Consider the following 24,026-nt stretch of genomic DNA (forward strand, 5'->3'; position numbering starts at 1 on the left):
GAGGAACAGTGGTATCAATTGCAAATATAGTGCCCTATCAATGGTGTCAGTGGGAGAAATAGTGCCTCATCATTGGTCTTAGTAAGAAAAATAGTGCCCCATCGATGGTATCAGTGGGAAGAAGAGTATCCCATTAATGGTGAAAGTGGGAGCAATGGCGCCTCATAGGTCTTAGCAGGAAGAATAGTGCCCCATCGATGGTATCACTGGGAGGAATAGTGCCCCATCGATGGTATCAGTGGGAGGAATAGTTTCCCATCATTGGTGTCAGTGGGAGGAATAATGCCCCATCGATGGTATCAGTGGGAAGAAGAGTGTCCCATTAATGGTGAAAGTGGGAGCAATGGCGCCTCATAGGTCTTAGCAGGAAGAATAGTGCCCCATCGATGGTATCACTGGGAGGAATAGTGCCCCATCGATGGTATCAGTGGGAGGAATAGTTTCCCATCATTGGTGTCAGTGGGAGGAATAATGCCCCATCGATGGTATCAGTGGGAAGAAGAGTATCCCATTAATGGTGAAAGTGGGAGCAATGGCGCCTCATAGGTCTTAGCAGGAAGAATAGTGCCCCATCGATGGTATCACTGGGAGGAATAGTGCCCCATCGATGGTATCAGTGGGAGGAATAGTTTCCCATCATTGGTGTCAGTGGGAGGAATAATGCCCCATCGATGGTATCAGTGGGAAGAAGAGTGTCCCATTAATGGTGAAAGTGGGAGCAATGGCGCCTCATAGGTCTTAGCAGGAAGAATAGTGCCCCATCGATGGTATCACTGGGAGGAATAGTGCCCCATCATTGGTGTCAGTGGGAGGAATAGTGCCCCATCATTGGTGTCAGTGGGAGGAATAGTGCCCCATCGATGGTATCAGTGGGAGGAATAGTGCCCCATCGATGGTGTCAGTGGGAGGAATAGTGTCCCATCATTGGTGTCAGTGGGAGGAATAGTGTCCCATCATTGGTGTCAGTGGGAGGAATAGTGCCCCATCATTGGTGTCAGTGGGAAGAATAACGCCCCATCGATGGTATCAGTAGAAAGAAGAGTGTCCCATTAATGGTGAAAGTGGGAGCAATGGCGCCTCCTCATTGGTGTCAGTTGGAACAATAGTCTTCCAAAGGGCTGTCCTAGATTATTTATGATAAAAGTTATCCACTACGTATAATGATACCTTTATTTCAGGTACTTGTATAGCTCCATCAATTTATGCAGCGCTTTACATATATATTGTACATTCACATCAGTCCCTAACCCTCAAGGGGTGTACAATCTAAGGTCCCTAACTCACATTCATACATACACATACTAGGGACAATTTAGACAGGAGCCAATTCACCTACCAGCATGTCTTTTGGCTTGTAGGAGGAAACCGGAGTACCCGGAGGAAACCCACGCAGGCACAGGGAGAACATGCAAACTTCAGGCAGGTGGTTGGGATTCAAACCAACAACCCTAGTACTGCCAAGCGGAAGTGCTAACCATTTAGCCACTGTACCTTAATGCTCCATTCACACTTGTGCGACTTCAAAATAATGCGACTTTACAGCGTGAATTTGGATGAGTGCAACTTTGGCTTTGATGAAGAATGATTGTTTCTGCTGTACAAAGTCGCACACAAGTCGCATGCAGAGCATGCAGGTGCGACTTTCATGCAACTTTGGAGGGTTTACGTGGAAGTCTATGGCCCTCAAGTTGCATGAAAGTCAGACCAAAGTAGTGCAGGAACTACTTTGAAGTCGCACAGATATGAATGGTACCCATTGGGAAACATGGGGGAGGGGGGCAACTTGTCATGGGACTTTGGACCCCAAAGTCACATGACAAGTCGCATCAGTGTGAATGGAGCCTGAATGTACAAAGTAATTGAGAAGTGTGAATAGTAATCCTTTGCAGAGAAGTGCAATTTTCTTAGAGAACAAGCTCAACCAATCGCAATCTCAACCAATCTATACAGTAGATTTATTTTATATCATTTATAGCAAGTTGTACTTGAGGATTTATTGTATCAGCTGGTATTGTGTTCAGGAGGTTTATTGGGGGGGAATTAGGAGCATGGAGTTTTTATTTATACACCCTGATTATTTAATTGGATTCAGCCCGGGGTCACATATATGCAGTGCGGTAAATCGCATGTGATTCACACAGAAACCGCACCGCATTCCTGTGCCAATCACATGCGATTTGTATGCGGTGCGATCGGAGCCTTACATTTTGTACGGCTCTAATCGCACCCGCACCAAAACGGTGCAGGACCCTTTTTTGGGTCCGCACTAGAATCAGATTGCATGGGTATTCACACCTGTGCGATCCGATTCTGCACATCGCACTGTTTTGTGGACCACTTTCAGGGTTTTGTTAATGTAACGTACACACCCGCAGCGGTTCGCATGAACGGGGTGCGATTCTGATGCGGTGTGGAATTTGCACTGAAAACGCTGCGAGTTCCGCACCGCATCAGTGTGAACCCGGGCTTAAAGTGCGACACTTGAAATAAATGAAGGATATGACGAAGCGTAAGCCAAAACTCTAAATGTATTTTCTCTCAAGCTGTGAGTTCTGTCTGCACCAGGATGTGAGATCTTTAGATGAAGCAAATGCCTGTGGGAGAAGTTTCTGGTAGAAGCTGCCACTCTGTTGCCTGTTGCCCTGATTACTAGTTCCTGGGGAGATAAAACTGAACATAGAAAGGTAAAGGCAGAAAAAAGAAAAAAAGATCGAGTGGTCCATCGTGTCTTCCTGGTTTTTTTTTTTTTCAGTTTTTTTTTTTAAGGGAGGGGGGTTGTTGTTTTTTTTTTGGGGGGGGTGTTTTTTTTTTTTTTCCTTTTTTGTCAGAGTATAGATCTATGCTTGAACTTGTATGCAGACCACATTTTTAGACTCTGATAGCTGCTGTCTGAGTTTTTACCCAGGCATTTTATTATGGGCAGCACAATGGCTAAATGGTTAGCACTTCTGCCTGGCAGTACTAGAGTTGTTGGTTCAAATCCCAACCACGGCACCAGCTGCTTGGAGTTTGTATGTTCTCCCTGTGTCTGCGTGGGTTTCCTCTGGGTTCTCCGGTTTCCTCCCACACTCCAAAGACATGCTGGTAGGTGAATTGGCTCCTGTCTATATTGGCCCTAGTATGTGTATGTATGAATGTGAGTTAGGGACCTTAGATTGTACGCCCCTTGAGGGTTAGGGACCTTAGATTGTACGCCCCTTGAGGGTTAGGGACCTTAGATTGTACGCCCCTTGAGGGTTAGGGACCTTAGATTGTACGCCCCTTGAGCATTAGGGACCTTAGATTGTACGCCCCTTGAGGGTTAGGGACTGATATGAATGTACAATATATATGTAAAGTGCTGCGTACATTGATGGCGCTATATAAGTACCTGAAATAAATAAATTAAAGCTGCTTATCACCCCCCCCCCCATGTTGTTGTTTTTTTTTTCACCAGCAATCAAAATATAAATGAGACTTTAATTCCCTACTGGGCCAATTCTGATACTCCTGTCCTGCATGTAAAAATCTGTATTTTTTTTTCTTGAAAACTACTCAGAACCCCCAAACATTTTATATTTTTGGCACTTTAATAATATCTTTTGATATCTTGACAGCCGCAGATTAACATGAAAAGAACTTTTCTAATATTATATCACAAAATGGTTTGCTGTGTAATTATACATATTTATTTCATAGGTGGGAAATTTTTCTTTTGTACGCAAATGTATCCAAATCATAGCATTTAGATAAAAAAGTAGCCATGTTCCTTCAAAATAGTTTATTAATACTGTCCTGAGCAGCCAAAACTGTTACTTAACAAATCTTTATTTTTTAATTGTTTTTTTAAGAGGGGAAGAGTTGGCTTACTTGGAATTTGTGGCTGATGTGACCAATGAAATCATGTCTCTGGGATTGTTCTCGGACAGGTGAGTGCCTATAGATTTGGGATGGCTGAAGGGTGTTATCTTCAAATCTTAAATATCTGATGATGGCTTTTTTTCTGTAAAGAGTTCTAGATCGAGTGTTTGAACGTCACCTTGAAGAAAACAGACATTGTTTAGATGAGGTAAGGCTGCTCACTGCTTTTTATGGTCATGGTGGCTCATTGTTTTCAATACTATTGTGGCTTAGTGCCTTTAATGATCATGGTAGCTCATTGCTTCTCATTACCATGGTGGCCTAGTGCCTCTAGTGGTCATGGTGGTTCACTGCCTTTAATGGTAATGGTGACTCATGGCTTCTCATTATCATGGTGGCTCAATGTCTCCAATGGTCATGGTGGCTGAGTGTTTTCAATGGTCGTGGTGGCTGAGTGCCCCCGATGGTCGTGGTGGCTGAGTGCCCCCGATGGTCGTGGTGGCTGAGTGCCCCCGATGGTCGTGGTGGCTGAGTGCCCCCGATGGTCGTGGTGGCTGAGTGCCCCCGATGGTCGTGGTGGCTGAGTGCCCCCGATGGTCGTGGTGGCTGAGTGCCCCCGATGGTCGTGGTGGCTGAGTGCCCCCGATGGTCGTGGTGGCTGAGTGCCCCCGATGGTCGTGGTGGCTGAGTGCCCCCGATGGTCGTGGTGGCTGAGTGCCCCCGATGGTCGTGGTGGCTCAATACATCTGATGGTCAGGTTGGGTCATTTCTTCTCATGATCATGGTGGCTCAATGTCTCTAATGGTCTTGGTGGCTAATTGCTTCTCATTACCATGATGGCTCAATGCCTCTAATGGTCAGGTTGGGTCATTTCTTCTCATGATCATGGTGGCTCAGTGTCTCTAATGATCTTAGTCGCTAATTGCTTCTCATTACCATGGTGGCTCAATGCCTGCAATGGTCATGATGGCTCAATGCCTGCAATGGTCATGATGGCTCAATGCCTGCAATGGTCATGATGGCTCAATGCCATTAATGGTCATGGTGGCTCAATGCCATTAATGGTCATGGTGGCTCAATGCGTCTAATGGTCATGGTGATTCATGCCTATAATGGTCACGGTGGCTAAATGTCTGCAATGGGCACGGTGACTCAGTGCCTTTAATGGTCACGGTGCCTCAATGCCTCCGATGGTCACGGAGGATCAATGCCTGCGATGGTCACGGAGGATCAATGCCTGCGATGGTCACGGAGGATCAATGCCTGCGATGGTCACGGAGGATCAATGCCTGCGATGGTCACGGAGGATCAATGCCTGCGATGGTCACGGAGGATCAATGCCTGCGATGGTCACGGAGGATCAATGCCTGCGATGGTCACGGAGGATCAATGCCTGCGATGGTCACGGAGGCTCAATGCCTCCGATGGTCACGGAGGCTCAATGCCTCCGATGGTCACGGAGGCTCAATGCCTCCGATGGTCACGGAGGCTCAATGCCTCCGATGGTCACGGAGGCTCAATGCCTCCGATGGTCACGGAGGCTCAATGCCTCCGATGGTCACGGAGGCTCAATGCCTCCGATGGTCACGGAGGCTCAATGCCTCCGATGGTCACGGAGGCTCAATGCCTCCGATGGTCACGGAGGCTCAATGCCTCCGATGGTCACGGAGGCTCAATGCCCCCGATGGTCACGGAGGCTCAATGCCCCCGATGGTCACGGAGGCTCAATGCCCCCGATGGTCACGGAGGCTCAATGCCCCCGATGGTCACGGAGGCTCAATGCCCCCGATGGTCACGGAGGCTCAATGCCCCCGATGGTCACGGAGGCTCAATGCCCCCGATGGTCACGGAGGCTCAATGCCCCCGATGGTCACGGAGGCTCAATGCCCCCGATGGTCACGGAGGCTCAATGCCCCCGATGGGGCATTGCCCCCGATGGTCACGGAGGCTCAATGCCTCCGATGGTCACGGTGGGCCAATGCCTCCGATGGTCACGGTGGGCCAATGCCTCCGATGGTCACGGTGGGCCAATGCCTCTAGAGGTTAAGGTGGCCCAGTGCCTTTAATGATCATGGTGCCTCAATGCCTCTAGAGATCATGGTGGCCCAATGCCTCTAATGGTCATGGTGCCTAATGCCTTTAGTGGACATGGGGACCCAGTGCCTCTAAAGGTCATGGTGGCCCAATGCCTCTAACGGTCAGGGTGGTTAATTTCTTCTCCTGATCATGGTGGTTTAGTGCCTCCGATGGTCATGGAGGCTCAATGTTTCCGATGGTCATGGAGGCTCAATGCCTCTAGAGGTCATGGTGGGCCAATGCCTCTAGAGGTCATGGTGGGCCAATGCCTCTAGAGGTCATGGTGGGCCATTTCTTCTCATGATCATGGTGGTTTAGTGCCTCGAATGGTCTTCGTGGCTAATTGCTTCTCATGACCATAATGGTTCAATGCCTCTATCGGCCACGGTGGCTCAGTGCCTCTATCGGCCACGGTGGCTCAGTGCCTCTATCGGCCACGGTGGCTCAGTGCCTCTATCGGCCACGGTGGCTCAGTGCCTCTATCGGCCACGGTGGCTCAGTGCCTCTATCGGCCACGGTGGCTCAGTGCCTCTATCGGCCACGGTGGCTCAGTGCCTCTATCGGCCACGGTGGCTCAGTGCCTCTATCGGCCACGGTGGCTCAGTGCCTCTATCGGCCACGGTGGCTCAGTGCCTCTATCGGCCACGGTGGCTCAGTGCCTCTATCGGCCACGGTGGCTCAGTGCCTCTAAAGGTCACGGTGGCCCACTGCCTCGAATGGTCTTGGTGGCTAATTGCCTCTCGTTGCCATGGTGGCTCAATGCCTCTATCGGTCATGGTGGCTCAATGCCTCTATCAAGCGCAACCAACCATCTTTTTCTGAATAAAGACAGACACAAGCATATCAAGAGGTTGCCTGATCCCAGATGTGAAGATATATACCATACGCTTACTCTGATATCAATCACTACACTATGGATCTTTCCTGTGGCCCTTTATCTTATTCTACCATTTCCCGTTTAGAGAATTTCTGCATAGCCATGGTGCCTATTGCTTCCCATGGTCATGGTGCTTCTTTTTCTCATGGTAATAGTTCCTCATTGTTTCTAATGGTCACGGTGGATTCTTGTTTCTCATGGTTATGTTGCCTTTTTTGCTTTCTTGTGGTTATGATGTCTACTTGCTTCCCGTGATCATGGAACTCAAGTGCCACGAAAAAAACTCCTTGTTGCACTATTACATTTAGAAAAGATTATTTCCGTTTGTGACAGATTTTTCCTCACCTTTTGCTGCACACGTAAAATGAAAAAATACGAAGAAGTGAGGAAAAAATCTCCAAGAGCAATGCAGCCAAAAATGTTTTGCATTTTTAATAGAGTAGGGCAAGGATAGAACCCCTGTCAGGTTTTTATTGCAGTCTGTGTGTCTGACAGGGGTTCTAAACCTTCACCACTCCATCCAAAGCTAAAAAAAAAAGTTTTGGCTGGACTTAAACTTCAAGTGTTATCTAGACAGCTTCTTGTAGCCACTACAAGGCAAAAATGATGTATTGAATGAGCTCAGCTAGAGTCATTTATTTTGATTATCCTTTTGATCTGCAGGGGAAAATGCGCCACTTGCTGGACACTCTCAGGGCTGACTTGGACTCTAAGGATGAGAAGAAACTTGAACTTTTTGTAGATCACAACTTTAGCACCAGAAGAAATTTTAGAGATCATTTTGTCCTTCCTCATGCAATGAAGAATGATGGTTTACTTTCCCAAGACTTTTCTATAAGGGACTACAAATCTAACCTAAGATACCTCGATGGAAAGGAAAATGAGCCTCAACTCCATGACAAAAGTCAGAATGGCTTAGATGAAGAAGACAACCCTGGACCAAGTGGTTCCCACATTTACCTTGGAGCAAGAGATTTGGACCACAACAATGTTCTAAGTGGTCAGGAGGACTTTGAAGCCACCCAACAGTCACCTGAAGCTGTTACTCACCTTCCTGAGGATGAGCCTGACACTTCTCAACAAAAAGATGACTTCTTATTCTTTCAGGATGATCATGAAGAGACACATTCCGAATCACAAGAAAACACCCAGCTGTTGGAGAAGATGTCACCTGTGGATGATGTTCTCCCAGAAGACCATGATGGAAACCAGAGAAGCATCTCCCAGATGGGTCTGACCGATCTGCCAGAGCTGGAGCATGACATGAGGATTGTCCATAAACCTAAGGATCTTGAGGATCTGGAACAGAGCTTCTCGGAAATGATTCAAGTGTCCAAAGCTGAAGAGTGTTTTGTTCGTGAGGAAGAAACTGAGAACGTTCCTTCTGACCAGGAGAATGTCAGTGATCAGGATGATTTCTAAATGAATTATGTCAAAAAATTGATACAATACAGTTAAAGGAATGCAGTCGTGGGGAAATAGGGAAGCTGCCATTGCTAACGTCTCCATCTGAAAATGCTAGTTTCCTGGCTGGCTTGCTAATCCAGTAACCTCAATGGTTTCTTAACTGAAACCGACAGATCAGAGGTTCAGACCCTATTCTGTTCACTGTGCTCGTTTCTGTGAGTGACTCAGGAAGTATAGAAGCCAGAGAGAACCTTGAAACTGGTATTATATGAAGGAGATTATCAGTAACAGCTCCCATACTTCTCTCAGTACAGCTTTTCTTTAACTGACGACTATATGAATTGTAATTCTGACTTACGGGTAATAATATAGGGCTACGACAATTAGAATGTAGATGTTATACTGGCTAACAACTTCTGACAGAAAAAGGTTTCTTCATAAGCCAATACAGCCATCAGGTTAGATTGCACCTTGCAACATTTTTATTTTTATGTGTGCTGCTATTTTCAAACTTTCTTTAATCCCAGTAGGATTTATTTTATCTTCATTTGTAGTTTTCCGGTAACAGCATTTCAGAATTCAAGCTGGACTCCAGCCAGACAGCTAAAAATGTGTTAACTGTCTTACCCTTGTAAAGACTAGTAATGTTGTTCGAATGTCTTCATTCGCGCACAACTGGAAGATATCAATGCATGGCCTGGAAGGGGACACCACCTTTTCTGGTTCAGCTTCACAGCTTTCTGTGTCACCTGTCTTTTCATTGGGCAATGACTCAGATGCGTGATGCAGTTTGTCCAGTGAGTATAGTGGAGAGGTGACCCTGGAGGATCTAGACCTTTACAATGGTGTCACCTTCATGGCTATACTGTATGGCAGAGGTAGGTGAATCACATGACTTGCCAAGAAGAATTACAAATATTCTGACAGGTAAAACTGTTGATATAAACACTACATGGCCAAAAAATATGTACACCCCTCTCCAAATAATGGAGTTCAGGAAAGGGTACCATTAATGCATACAAAGACATTATAGACCATTGTGGTCATCCATCTTTGTGGTAACAGTTTGGCGAAGATCCTTTTCTATTCCAGAATGACTGTGCACAAAGCCAGCTGCATAAGACATGTTTTTACCATTATGGTGTGAAGAAACTAAAGTTGTCTGCATGGAGTCCTGACCTCAAGCCTACTGAAGATCTTTAGGGTGAATTGGAATAGCCTTTATGAGCCAGGTCTTCTCATCTGACATCAGTATCTGACCTCATATAGATGTCCAGCTTCATAAAGACATAGTTTGACCAGGTTGGTGTGGAGGAACTCAAGTGTCCTGCACAAAACCACCTTCACCCTACCTGAACACCTGATGTGGAAGGCTGACATTACGCCAGATTTTTTCACCCAACACCATGACCTGACCTCATAAATGCTTGTGGTTGAATGGGGGGTAAATTCCCACAAACACAGTTCCAAATCTTCTGAAAGTCGCCCCAGAACAGTGGAGGCTGTTCTAGCCATATAGGGCACGAGGGAACTCCATGGTTCCAACAAGTTCATATAGGTTTGTTGGTCAGTTGTCCACAAGCTATTGGCCATATTGGTTTGTTGGTCAGTTGTCCACAAGCTATTGGCCATATAGGTTATCTACCCTACCTGGTCATCGTAGTAATGACCAGATCCAGGATAAATATTACAAACCTTTATTGACCAGCGCCTGAAAACATTTCTGAGTTCAGCAGTCCTTGAAGGAAGCAATGCCCGATAGAGCAGCAAAGGGCAATCTATATTTTTGTTAAGCTCTATGAAGAAACACAGGAAGTGGTTTATTGATGGAAGAAGACTCTTCCAAGCTAATAATATACAATTTTATGTAGTATCTCAACTTGCTATAGACTTGAAACTGCTTAGGAAAAGCTATTGATCGTTCTAATAGCTGGCGTTGGCAGCAATTATAAAGCTGTAGACAATAAATCTCAGACAATTACCAACTTATAATGCCTAAACCTTTGCAGCACTCTTCGCCAGGTGAGGAACGGACAAGTGCAGTCTTACGGGAAACACTGTTTATTGCTACAAAAAGCAAGTTGGCCTAAAGCCTTAAACACTGGTTTATTTATGGCAGGCCGAAACGCAGCCAATCAGATTGCTAGGAACTGGCGCTGTTGAGTCTATGTGTCAGACTTGTCTCCAGCTTCTCGTGAATCAGTAATGTTACTGGACAGGAGGCGGGCTGCGGGGGTGGAAGGCCATTTTGCTGTAGAAATATTATAATTGTACTAAGTTATTTTTCAATAAAAAATTAGATCCTGTAGCCTACTGTCTCTTCATTATCTACCTAAACACGTAGGATTGATTAGTTTTGTCTTCAGAATACAATAATGAACTCCATCTACAATGGGGACCCAAAATCTTCTAGGTGAGGTTTAATCAGTTCAAATTTTGCCAGCAGTGGTTCCTCCCTCCCATCCTCATCAGCATGCCCAATCAATTTTGAAATAAAATTTCTTCTGTCTTCATTAAATACATGATGGATATCCTCCAGCCAGGAAATGAGGCGGAGGTCTATCTGACTTGCTGTAGCTTCTAATGAGAAGCTCACAGTGTGCAGTGAAATCAGAGGAAGCCATTTCAGTCCAGGAGAGGAGCCGCTACAACTGTACAAGACTGAAGGAAAAACAGAAGGTCAAATTTAAGGCAAAACCCTGATTTGGTCCTGTTTGGGGCTGTCCACTTTTAAAGTAACAGACACCAGATCTCCTGTTCAGGGATACCTCCAGATTGCTGGTTGAAGGGTCATCTAGGGTCTAGGGTGGTACATTAAGGAGACCCTGGCTAGCTCTCCAACAGACACCAGATCTCCTGTTCAGGGATACCTCCAGATTGCTGGTTGAAGGGTCATCTAGGGTCTAGGGTGGTACATTAAGGAGACCCTGGCTAGCTCTCCAACAGAGACTGTGTTGTAGTGGAGGCTTGTAAATAGTTGCAGGAAGTTGTCCTCAGTTCATCAGTACCCTTGGGCATCCTCTCACCCCTGTTCTTGGGTCACCAAGATATCCCTGCTCCTGAGCCAGTGTCTCCAGGCGACAGACGTGGGCGGCGGCAGCCGAAACTATAATCACAGCATCTGCGGCCTGCTGCCACCACCTGCTTGAAAGATGAAAGAAGAAAAATGCCAAAGCTCCTGCTGCCTAGAAATCAGATTGGGGCCCCAGGTAGATAGCTGTACCCACTTGGGGCCCAGGGAAATGTTGGATGTGGATGTTTTTTTTTTTTTTTGTAATCCATATGGGCAGTGTGTGTCAGGGCACAGTGGGTCCCCTTTTCCTGGGGGCCCATGTGCCCCGCCCACCCTTCACACATGGATGATAGGCCACTGTGGTTGGTACAATACAGACCGAGGATCCTGGGGTGGTGTGAGCAGTGCTGGGAGATCTCAGTGTGCTCTTTTTTTCTCCCATTCAATGTTTGTGTGCTCAGCTTGGAGAGAACATTCCGGTTCATTCAGCACAGCGGTGCTAAGTATAGAAACCCAAATTGAGGTTTTACTGAAATCAGATTAGTGAGATTGGGGTTGGCCGGTTGGGGGTGTCCAACACCCGTCACATCTCCGTCTGCCCTTAAAATAGAAATGGGGCCGACTCCATGGACTTCTTTGTCTTTTTTTGGCCACCTTTACTTCCTGTGAGTATATTTTGGAAACCGTTTTCAAAACTGTGAGACCCAGGTTCACACTGATGCGGTGTGGAATTTGCAGCGGTTTCAGTGCGAATTCTGCACCGCATCACAATTGCACCCCATTCATGCGAACCGCTGCGGGTGTGTATTTTACGTTAACACCCCATTTACTAATGCTAGCAGCATAAGGATTAAAAATAGTTCAACCACTTCCACGCCGCCCTATATCAGAAATACTGCTACATAGTGGCATGGGTGTGCAAAATCACGTGTATATTTGTGATTTTGCAGTTCCAGGCAGGGGGTGCACATGCCCTACTCTGCCGCCATTCCATGCCTCGGCTGTCAGTCACCGGTCGTTGATTCCCCACCGGCACCCAGTGATCACGTGCATCACCAATGGGGGAGAGACCCGTGTATAAAAAAAACAGATCTCTCCCCTGTCAGCTCTGGCACACTGCTTTGTATGGATCTGCATAACAGTGTGATTACAGTAAACCACTCCCAGCACACAGTTAACCCTTTGATCGTCCCACATGTTAACACCTTCCTGCCCAGTGTCATTAGTACAGTGTCAGTGCTTTTTATTAGCACTGATCACTGTATTAGTGTCACAGGGGATGTCAGTGACACTAAGTTCCCCCCAGTGTCAGAATGTCTGCCACAGTCCCACTAAGTCACTGAATGCCACCATTACTAGCACAAAAAACTGCACTGATGGACATTGATAGGCTGCAATGATGGACACTGAGAGCCTGTACTGATAGACTGCACTGATGGACACTGGTAGGCTGTACTGATAGGCTGCACTGATGGGATGCACTGATGGACACTGCTAGGCTGCGATAATGGACACTGAGAGCCTGTACTGATAGACTGCACTGATGGGATGCACTGATGGACACTGGTAGGCTGCAATGATGGACACTGAGAGCCTGTACTGATGGGATGCACTGATGGACACTGATAGGCTGTACTGATGGACACTGATAGGCTGCAAACATGGGCACGGATAAGTAGGCACTGATTGGGCTGCACTGCTAATCAGTGTAAATGTCCCCCGTCAGAATCGCCGGTTACCAGCTCTCACACTGACAGTGCATGAGGAAAGGGCTGCTGAAAATGGGCAAGTCAGCTTACAATGTGCTCAGCTGTGATTGGCTCTTTATCGTGGTCTGAAATGAGCGGACACAACAAAGCATGCCAGATGCGTGCCCCAGGGGGCGTGGTTCTGGGAGGATATCTATAGACGCCCTCCCAGAACTGGACGACCGCGGCAGCCATCTTTTGTGGTTGAGGCTTGGTTCACACCTAGCGTTTGGTAGATGCGTGTTTGTTGCGAGAGTTTTTACGCATTTCGCTATACATGCCTAAGCAGACCATTCATTTCAATGGAGTGCCCTGCATACACCCAAAAACATTCGTGTACCTTGCCTTGAGCTTCACGTGGTTTTTTTTTTTTTTTTTTTTGAATGCGCACAGGTGCTTGCTGCGTTTGGGGCGCCATTAACAATGGATTTGCGCACGTTCACAGAAGACTTTGGTTGACCGCTGCAGGTGTATGATCTCATACAATGAAATATAAACTGTCAGTTCTGCCCGCCCCCCCCCCCCCCCCCATAAAGAGGCCGAGACTCGGAGTTCTGCTTGAAATATTTATTTGCATGGCAAAAATATACTATGTCCGTTTTGCATAAAATATCAGATATATTACATATTTGGTAAAACAAGCTTTATCGTCACACACACAATCTGTACACCGCCATACACTGTACAAGCCCACAGCTCTGCACACATTGTACAATATGGTATACAATCGACTCTGGAGGAGGGGGGCGCTATAGAGCCAGCCATGTGACCGGCGGGCCACCAAATCCACCATCAGCTCTTCTGTTTAATGAAATACAAAGAGCAATGGTGAACTACAAAGCCCAGCAAGCCAGCGCTGAGCCAATCGGCTCACAAATGAGCGAACTGCAGATTTTTCACTCAATTAGCAATTTGAAGATTTTTGTTCAGTGTTTTCCTGATCGGCTCATCGCTGGCAGTATCCCATTACAGCCAATCAGTAGGAAGGGCGTTCGATTCATTCCGATTGGTCGCAAAGGGTATGCGGTTGAATTTCTGGATAATACAAAAAGGCACTCCTTGGGTAACTCGAGTATATAAAAAAATATCTCAGCGGTTCTAAATAAATACAAACCTCGCTCAAAGCTGGCCACATTTTGGGAATTTTTCGTTTTCAAGAATATTCGTTTGATTTTCTGATCTTGAGCGGGGCCAGATCGATGTTCATTTTTGACGGCAGTGACGGGAATATTCACAAAAACGGAGCGGAAGGAAAACTTTTGTTGATCAAACTGAAACTTGGCCTGGGCAGGAAGGGGGTGGAAGTTCACGGTATTGAAGGGGTAAAGGTAAAAGACAAATTTTGCATGACATTCGTCCATTCATCGAATGTTCAAAGAATTTTCGTACGACTTTTCTTACAAATATTCTCGTTGGAAAATCTACACGTCTGTGGCCGGCTTTAGCGGAATATACCAAAATCCAACCCCCTGCCTGTACTTTGCCGATTGCCCTTTGTTTTATTAAATCACCTGAAGAACTGATTTGTAAAAAGTCGTGCAAAAAAAAAATCAACGTGATAAAAAAAGTGCCGTAACCCATAGAAACCAAAAACTGTTGATAAAGTTCACCATACACATTACAATCTGATTGTACAACTGACTTTTTATTTACTAAATCTATGAGGACCTTCCTAAGCCAACCAATTTGTATCCAATCAGCCAGGCCCTTGTACTACGTAATTGTTGGCAGATCCTATAGGAGATTGTATGGCCACATTGTAATGTCTGTGGTGAGTTCTACATGGTAGTATGCTGAATCAGTCAGGAAATTAGATCGGTCAGTAAATGCTGCAGCGATGCTAAAGTCACAAAGGACATGGGACTTGCTGGGAGATTGGATGGCACAATTCCCGACCACGAGGTGACTCCAAGCAGCCGGATGGTTAGATGGAGTAAGACCTAAACCCCGAGCAGATACGGTGACCGGCGATCTAGAACGAGAGAGAGAGAGGACTGCGCTCATCCAAAAGCGAAACCAGATCTTCTCAGGAAGAGACGGCGGACAAGTGTTCCCACTTTACAAGGTAACGAATCATGGTGGTCACATTGTACAGATTGTCTACAACAGTCGTCCCCAGACTGAGGACCTTTGTCCAGCCCTTGGGGGTGCACTATTCCTCCCACTGACACCAATGACGGGGCACTATTCCTCCCACTGATACCAATGACGGGACACAATTCCTTACACTGGCACCAATGACGGGGCACTATTCCGCCCACTGGCACCAATGACGGGGCACGATTCCTCCCACTGACACCAATGACGGGGCACGATTCCTCACACTGCTACCAATGATGGGGCACTAGTCCTTCCACTGACCAATGATGGAGCATTAGTACTCCCAATGATGGGGCACTAGTCCTCTCCTGACACCAATGATGGGACACTATTCCTCCCACTGACACCAATAATGGGGCACTAGTCCTCTCCTGACACCAATGATGGGACACTATTCCTCCCACTGACACCAATAATGGGGCACTAGTCCTCTCTTGACACCAATGATGGGACGCTATTCATACCCCATTGGAATTAGTGGAATGAATAGCACCCCACCATTGGTGTCAGTGGGAGGAATAGCGTCCCTTCATCAGGATTGCAATGGAACAGACACCGGTCCACATGGATCCCAATACTTCTTCAATAAATTATAGTTCAATCACAGCTAGATTTCTGACAAGGGTAACACAAGGTCTGTTCTATTGCAATCCTGATGAAGGAGAACGTGCCTCCCCGAAACGTGGGATTGTGGTGGTCCTAGGTCACAAGAGCTCAGACTCCGAAAGGTAACTAATCACAGTGGAAAGAAAAGATCAAACTGCCGCACAGCCTGCGTGCGAGACAGTAACAGGGCTCCATCCAGGAACCCTACGCATTTCGTCCTGACCACAGAGCTTAGTCATGGCACTTTGGATGGATGGCTGTAGCGGCACCCCGAGCTTTGTACAGTATCCAATTATGGTGGTTACATTGTACACATTATCATCATAAGAACGTACCACATTCCTATTGGGTGAGCACAGTTCTCTCGTTTGTTTTATATTTCAGGTATCAACTTGGAGTATACAGCGGCTGCCATTCTGTACAATATTATTATTACTATACAGGATTTATAGAGCGTCAACAGTTTGCTCAGTGCTTTACAATATAACGGGAGACAATACAGCAACAATATTAAGAAATCTGCTCTCAGCTCCTCCTCCTCCTTTCCATATATTCAAGTACACAGACCTTGCCGAGGCCAACGATGCCGGTATGTAACTTCACCTGAATAATGTACAGACATTTGGTTGCTAAGGGTTACCACCATTTGGATACAATCATTGCGCTTTGCACTGCCTTACTGAACAAGCTTGATTGTTATAGAACCAATATATATACAGTTCACCGAACCAGGCAGAATCCAAGATCCAACAAGGAAGATCAACGGGCAATGCCCAACAAATCACAACTCTGAGATACCGTCTTTACCATCATAGTGTTAAAATGTCTAGGATACTGCCATCAAAAGGTCTATACTGTCTGAGATACTGTCCTGCCCATCAAATCGTTTATAGTGTCTGAGATACTGTCCTTATCATAACGTATATAGTGGCTGAATACTGTCTTTACCAACACAGCATTTATAATGTCTGACATACTGTCCTTCCCATCAGAACGTTTATAGTGTCTGAGATACTGTCCTTCCCATCAAATCGTTTATAGTGTCCGAGATACTGTCCTTCTTATCATAACGTATATAGTGGCTGAATACTGTCTTTACCAACACAGCATTTATAATGTCTGAGATACTGTCCTTCCCATCATACGTTTATAGTGTTAGGGCATGCATACTCTGCATATGGAAACAACAAACCCCACCCATATTATCTCAACAGTTTGCCATTGTGAATGATATGCTGCAGATGGAACAAATTACTGCTGCCCTCCGAAACCAAGCACAATACATACTGGCAAATATTGGGACATGTTCTATTTCTCAGATGAGTACTTGACCTACTCCTAAATCGAGATTTTTCCTCTGGAAGAGAATGACTTCTTACATCGTCAACTCCACCAAAGCTCCCCTTCTTTCCTTTCCCTCCCCATCTCACCCCACCTTCCTTCTTTGGGAGTCTATCCACCCCCTCCAAAATCTAGAAAACGTTCCTCAGCATGCTTCAACCTCTAGGTGCTACAGCCTGGAGGACAGGACATAATGACTTTTCTCTTTCGACGTACATATTCTATTTTCCACCTCCTAACAGCCCTGTGCCGTCTTCCTGTTCCATCTTCTTGGTATGTACATGTTGGCCATGTTTCCTATTATTCCTCCCACCAAAATATGGATTATGTCTGTCCATAAAGCAAAGATCCTTGATGTAGAATGCCAATGACATTGCCTGTCTCTGACCTGGTGCCTTGTCTGCTCTAGATTAGACTTCCCCTACTTTGTTTGGGATTCACATATCTATACGGTCATAGGTTGTGCATGGTCCATCATGCCATGCCGTTATGGTGTTTTGCACACCTTAAATAAATATACACAGTTAGATCCATATATATTTGGGCACAGGCACAATTGTAGTTTTTTTAAAGGTATTTACCAAAACATATTCAAGCTATAGTTATATAATGGATCAGAAAGGAGAAAACCCAGTCTTTGGTCATGTCCATGGGTTCCAGACTTCAGGCAAAGCATCAGAAAGGAGAAAACCCAGTCTTTAGCCATGTCCATGGGTTCCAGACTTCAGGCAAAGCATCAGAAAGGAGGAAACCCAGTGTTTGGTCATGTCCATGGGTTCCAGACTTCAGGCAAAGCATCAGAAAGGAGGAAACCCAGTCTTTGGCCATGTCCATGGGTTCCAGACTTCAGGCAAAGCATCAGAAAGGAGGAAACCCAGTCTTTGGCCATGTCCTTGGGTTCCAGACTTCAGGCAAAGCATCAGAAAGGAGAAAACCCAGTCTTTGGCCATGTCCATGGGTTCCAGACTTCAGGCAAAGCATCAGAAAGGAGGAAACCCAGTCTTTGGCCATGTCCATGGGTTCCAGACTTCAGGCAGTCATTGCCAGTAAAGGATTCTCAACAAAATATTACAAATTAACATTTTATTTATGATTAAAGTCAATTGTCCAATAACTTTTGGTTCCTTGAAAAAGGGGGGATGGCTACCCTTAAGATCTGTAAATTCCTAAACCCTTCCTCCAATTTGGATGTACATACCCTCAAATTAAACCAGAGTGTGTGCACTTTCAGTCCATATCCATTATAGAACTAGAGCTTGAATATGTTTTGGTAAATACCTGAAAAAAAACTAAAAACGTGCCGGAGTCCAAATATATATGGACCTAACTGTATATGTTATGCCTGAGTGTCTTCTTCCCATGTGAGAGAATAGGTGCATTGGATCTCAAGTCTCTGGATTTAGAATTGGTTAATAAGCCTACATTGGTTTGTGCTGTTGAGTATAACAATTGCCTACTTTTGATCAATAAAGGATTTACAAAGGATAATGCACTAAGCTGATGCGCCCTCTCACTTCTAGCTTACTTGTTACCAGGGCTTCCCCAGTCCTAAGAGGGCAGCAAAGCATGGCGGTCCAATGTGTCTCAGGAGTGGCACAGTGAAGGTCCATCAGTCTCTGACCACCACACTAGAGTGGAGGACGTGGTTTCTGTTCTTCTGACAACAGAGTTTGAACCTTTCCCCCAGTTTCTCCAAAGTTTACGCGGGAGTTATGCTTTCAGTTCTGATAGCTGCAGCCATGCTGGGAAATCCCGTTTGGCAACCCCTATAGGCCACACTCATATTCCCATTAGGCAAAAAGGATAAAGGAATGCCTAAACATAAACATAGAATGGTTTATGAAGCGTTCAGAACATCTTCAGATAAATAGGGAAAGTTTCAGGAATCCATTAGATCTGGAAAGATTTAAAATAAAAGTTGTATGGGAAGGGGGATTGTTCAACATACATATAACTTCCGGACATATTCTACCCTCATATTGCCCAAAACTGCAGCTCATTATGCTGTATTATGCTGATCTGGGAGTAACAAACATCCATCGTTTTATTTTCTCTGCATATAACGAAGGTAATTTGGTCATACTGGTACAAATATCATACACAATGCACCATGACAGCTAATCAAAATCCAACCTGCTATATATAAGAGATCCGATTTGCTCTTATGGTTTCCATACACATGCGCCTCTCTATCGGTAACCTACGCGTACATCTCAGGTGCATCCTCTCTGCACCCTGAAACCAAACGGTCATTGTTCACAGTGTCCATTCCTTCATCATCCAGTCCAATTTACACTATATACAAAACCCATTATTCACCTGTATAATATTCCTATACCACCACCGAAATGTCAGTTCTGGAAAAAAGGGATTTTTGTCATTCTTGCGATCTCCTGCTGCACAAAAATTCTTCAACCGAAAAGTATGTGGCGAAACAAAACAAAAAAACTTACAGAAAACATTTACCAACATTAAAGGTCACATCAAGACTATCTTAACCCAATGAAGGCCAAATCAATGAATATCTTTAGGGAGTTGTGACATTGGGAATCAAAGTGGCCCATCTGATAAGGGTTTTTAAGCGATGTTTTCAGCATTAGCTCCTAGGTCCGATCTTATGTCGCCTGCACAGCTTGAGCAACCAATCAAGCCTTCAAGTTTAAAATGATGTACACACAGGTGGTCTTCGTTAGCATTCCTGGTCCAATTTAATTTATTTTTTGTCTAAAAGCAGGAAGAAAACTGCAGCATGAAACGTGTCATTGTTTTTTTTTTTTGCCAGTTTGGCCACATACACATTACATACACTATATGGCCAAAAGGTTTGTAGACCCCTGACCATCACACCTCTATGAGATTGTTAGGCATCCAATTCCAAAAGCATGGCCAGTAATATGGAGATGCCTCGATTGTGGCCAAAACATCCTCCACTCTTCTGGGAAGGAACTTGCCCACATTCAGCCAAAAGAGCATTAATAAAGTCAGGTCATACACTATATGGCCAAAAGGTTTGTAGACCCCTGACCATCACACCTGAGATTGTTGGACATCCAATTCCAAAAGCATGACCAAAAGAGCATTAATGAAGTCAGGCCATAACGTTAGTTAAGAAGACTTGGCTCGATAGAAACCTTCCAATTTATCCCAAAGGTGTTCACAGTAGGGATGAGGTCAGGGCTCTGTGCAGGACACCCCAGTTCCTCCACACCAAACTGGTCAAACCTTATCTTCACTGAGGGGGCTTTTTGGACATCCTATTCTAAAACCATGCCCTCTAATATGGAGACACCCCCTTCAAGACTATAACCACTTCTACTCTTCTAAGAAGGCTTTCCACAAAAATGATGAGTGTGTCTGTAGGAATTTTTGCCCATTTGTGAGGTCAGGGGGTGTTGGATGAGAAGATCTGGCTCAAAAATTGTGTTCCAATTCATCCCGAAGGTGCTCAGTAGGACACCCCAGTTCCTCCACACCAAACTGGTCAAACCATGCCTTCACTGAAGGGGCTTTTTTGGACATCCTATTCTAAAACCATGCCCTCTAAGATGGAAGCACCCCCTTTGTGACTATAACCACCTCTACTCTTCTAAGAAGACTTTCCACAAAACTTTTGAGTGTGTCTGTAGGAATTTGTGTGAGGTCAGGGGGTGTTGAATGAGAAGATCTGGCTCAAAAATTGTGTTCCAATTCATCTCAAATGTGCTCAGTAAGGTTGAGGTCAAGACTTTGTGAAGGACACTAGAGTTCCACAAACCAAACTGGTAAAACCATGCCTTGCTTTTACACAGGAACATGGCCATGCCGAAAACAGTTTTCTCCAACTGTTACCACTGTTTAAAATGTCATTGAGTGATATTGTATTAACAGTACCCTTCATACCCTTTGTAGATCTTGCTCAGAAACTGTGCCAATGTGGCCTTAGTTTCTTTCATGATCCCCTGAGGCCATCAGCTCAATTCCACACAGCGGAATATTTCTCCCTTAACGTTTAGTAATTCAACGTCTGGACGCTATCAGTTGCAAGCAAATGATTATTGCACTTCTATTTTTTTAAATTCATTATTATGTGGCAAGCATTGGTGGTATATTTTTCATTATTGGTATTTTACCTCCTGCTGGAAAATAAAACATGCTGCAGTTTTAATCCTTCTAAGAAAGACATACTCAAATCCACAGCTCCTCTCAAGACTCGCTCCTCTTGTACATTGACAATTTAGGAGCTGGCCACTGTAGTCCATCCACACTTTCCATCAGAAGAATGAAAAAATGAACCAACCTCTCGACACATTTCACCACTCCTGGCTTGCTCACAAGGATAAATATGGTGAAACGCATCATGAAAGGTTGGTATCCAGGTGGAGACATTGCTGTACGCAGTCATTTTGCTGATAACTACAGCAAGAGGAGCAAAGAGTGAAGGGAGGCTGATATGTTTTTTTCATAGTTTTGATCCTTGTGAAGTTCCATCTTTTAAGACTTCTAGTTACTGAAAATTTTTATATCATTGTCCTTGTAGTAATATTTTTTTTTTCGGTAAAAAAAGCACAGGAAAAAAAAAAAAAAAAAAAAAAAACATGAAAAGCAAACTGGGGCCCACTTTTACATGGCTGGGACTTTGAAGCTCCCCTATCAAGCATTGAGGGGAGCACAGTTAACTACACCGAACACTAGCTTCTGGTTAATAAGGAAATGACTGGTTCTCTTGAATCTCCATAGTAATAAAGAATCTCCTTAATAACCTTCAAATGTGTATACTTCACTCTTATGGGAGCAGAAGCTGGGGATAGCTTAGTAGGTTAAGGTCTGCATGTTGACAAGAACCTCAGCTGTCAAAAGGTTATCCTTTAAATTAAGTTTCCACAAGCTAGCCACCTCATCTCTGCCTGCATAGCCCATTTCTGAGCCTGCAAAATCTCAGCTGTGCTTACGCTCACATTTTGCAATTTAAAAGGCGACACATTTCGATAAGGATACAATCAGAACCTAGAAGGGGTGTACATTCCGTAAAAACAACAGGAGAAAAAAAAACACAAAATGGAAAATATTCTTGCCACTTCAAATTCGGCAAAATTCGTATAAAACCAAAAAAAAAAAAAAATCCAAAAAAAAAAAAATCACACATCTGCCAATTCATTTCAGAGTTAAAACCTCACATTTCCCTCTAACAAGGTCATTAATACAAAACGCCTGGAAGCTGACGGATCGTATTCAGCACTCACCCTCCGCACACATCCCACTATTTAAAAACAACAAAAAACTACCAAGTGCTGAATTAAAAAAAAAAATAAAACATCATGGGTTAAAATATTTGCAACATCATAAATATAAAAAAAGCAGAAAAGAAATACAAATAAAAAAAGTGCTTTAAACATCACAAGCCTCAGTTCTTGATTTCAACCAGTAAAATCACAGCTATGTATAATACTGCTTCCGTCGTAGTCCGAGTTATCCATGCTCTTGTGCAAGAGAGGCGATTAGAAAGGCACGGGGGGGGGGCATGTAACAAAGCTCCCTCTGCTGGTCGCAACTCTTCCAGCGGCTTCTTGGCCACTCGGCATGGTGAGGATACAGGCACTGCGGGAGGAGGAGGCTTCACATTCCAGTTCCAATAGTCCATAATAGCTTAGCACAACTCAGGCCCGTGATTGCCAAAAAAAAAAAAAGACCCCAAGCCAGTCTGGATTCCAAGTCTGCCGATGGTTCCATACATGACGGACTAGAAGCCTCACTGCAACTGAAATGTAACACTGTTTACCTTTCTAAGGTGGAAGATAAATCGCCCGGCAATTTATCTACTACTGTCTGTTCCGTAGCCGGGGCTCCTGAGCTGATGCTGAAGGGGGTTTTCAGATGAGTCGGGAACTCTTCAAAAACTGGATCAGGACCTTGTAGACGAAGGTGTACTGGGCGATCGTCTGCACCATCAACATCCGCTGTTGCCGCAGCATGTCCAACATGAACGGGATGTCCAGCATCTGTGCAAGAAATCAACCATCATTAATCTGAGCCATTCAATCTCCCTTAGTGTAAACCAGCCTTCTCAACCATTTTACCCCACGGGAACCCTTGAAATAACTATTCGGTCAAGGGGAATGCCTGCTAAGAACAAATCATTGGGAGGCAGTAGGAAATCTGCACCCTACAATCGGTGGCCCCACTTACTGTCATAGTCAGATCGCCAACTTTACAGACAACTAAGAAGACCATTGGTGTTATGCTGATGGCTCTTCCAAGTACGTTGGCCCCTAGAACCATGCAGCCACCATCAAATTAGAGGTCAACCAGCCACAGCTTAAGGAACCTCCAGCAACCTCTGGAGGAACCCTAGGGTTCCATGGTTGAGAATGGCTGGTGGAGGAACCCTAGGGTTCTATGGTTGAGAATGGCTGGTGGAGGAACCCTAGGGTTCCATGGTTGAGAAAGGCTGGTGGAGGAACCCTAGGGTTCCATGGTTGAGAAAGGCTGGTGTAAACTGTACATCAAAATGGTCAGGAGATTCAGAGAGAAATAAAAATTAAATTTTAAATAAATCTTGACATCTCAGCGAAATCTGAGCTTGGTAATACCCCTGCCACCTCGGAGGTTCTTTACTGGCCAGCAAAGCCTCACATCACTTTGAGGGCTTGTTTTGACAGGTGGTTGGCTGGGGGGGGGCATTAAAAACATTAATTTGAGTGACATGTTTACTACCTCCCAAGGGCCCTTTCTTAACATGGACCTTCACCCTAAAGAACATGTCACATGGCCCAGCCTCCTTACCTCTACCATTTTTTTATGATTGGACTTTTTTTTTTTTTTTTAATGAATCCTGTTTATTTTTGTTGCAAAGCATTTCTTGCCCCGGAGAGAAGTACAATTTATTTTTCTCCCCTGCCCCCCTTCAGGTCCTGCGCGAGCCCTGTGGCACATCTGCATGCACGCAAAAATAGAATGTGACCTGATGCACCCAGTGAGGAGCCTCCCTCCCTTCATATATCCATACAACCAATTTATTTGTCCTGAAACTTTAAACGAGGCA

The 24,026-nt window shown here is 45.0% G+C and overlaps 2 protein-coding genes across 3 annotated transcripts in view; one reads left to right on the plus strand and one right to left on the minus strand.

Annotated features, from left to right (window-relative positions):
* Positions 1-10,508, plus strand: part of SPATA7 (spermatogenesis associated 7) — a 68,466-nt gene extending 57,958 nt beyond the window's left edge. Inside the window, exons 10-12 of the mRNA XM_089663111.1 lie at positions 3,831-3,908; positions 3,991-4,048; positions 7,457-10,508. Of these exons, the coding sequence (XP_089519237.1) occupies positions 3,831-3,908; positions 3,991-4,048; positions 7,457-8,215 (895 nt within the window). The 3' untranslated portion in view covers positions 8,216-10,508. The remainder of the gene's footprint in view (positions 1-3,830; positions 3,909-3,990; positions 4,049-7,456) is intronic.
* A 3,005-nt stretch (positions 10,509-13,513) lies between these two features.
* The window catches only part of PTPN21 (protein tyrosine phosphatase non-receptor type 21), a 109,780-nt gene continuing 99,267 nt past the window's right edge, over positions 13,514-24,026 (minus strand). For both annotated transcript variants that reach the window (XM_089663113.1, XM_089663112.1), the window contains one exon: positions 13,514-22,983. In XM_089663113.1, coding sequence (XP_089519239.1) covers positions 22,855-22,983 — 129 coding nt within the window. In that variant the 3' untranslated portion in view covers positions 13,514-22,854. The remainder of the gene's footprint in view (positions 22,984-24,026) is intronic.

The sequence above is a fragment of the Staurois parvus genome, unplaced genomic scaffold (genome assembly GCF_062004578.1).
Source record: "Staurois parvus isolate SC_StPar_1 unplaced genomic scaffold, SC_StPar_1.0 ptg001627l, whole genome shotgun sequence".
Lineage (NCBI taxonomy): Eukaryota > Metazoa > Chordata > Amphibia > Anura > Ranidae > Staurois > Staurois parvus.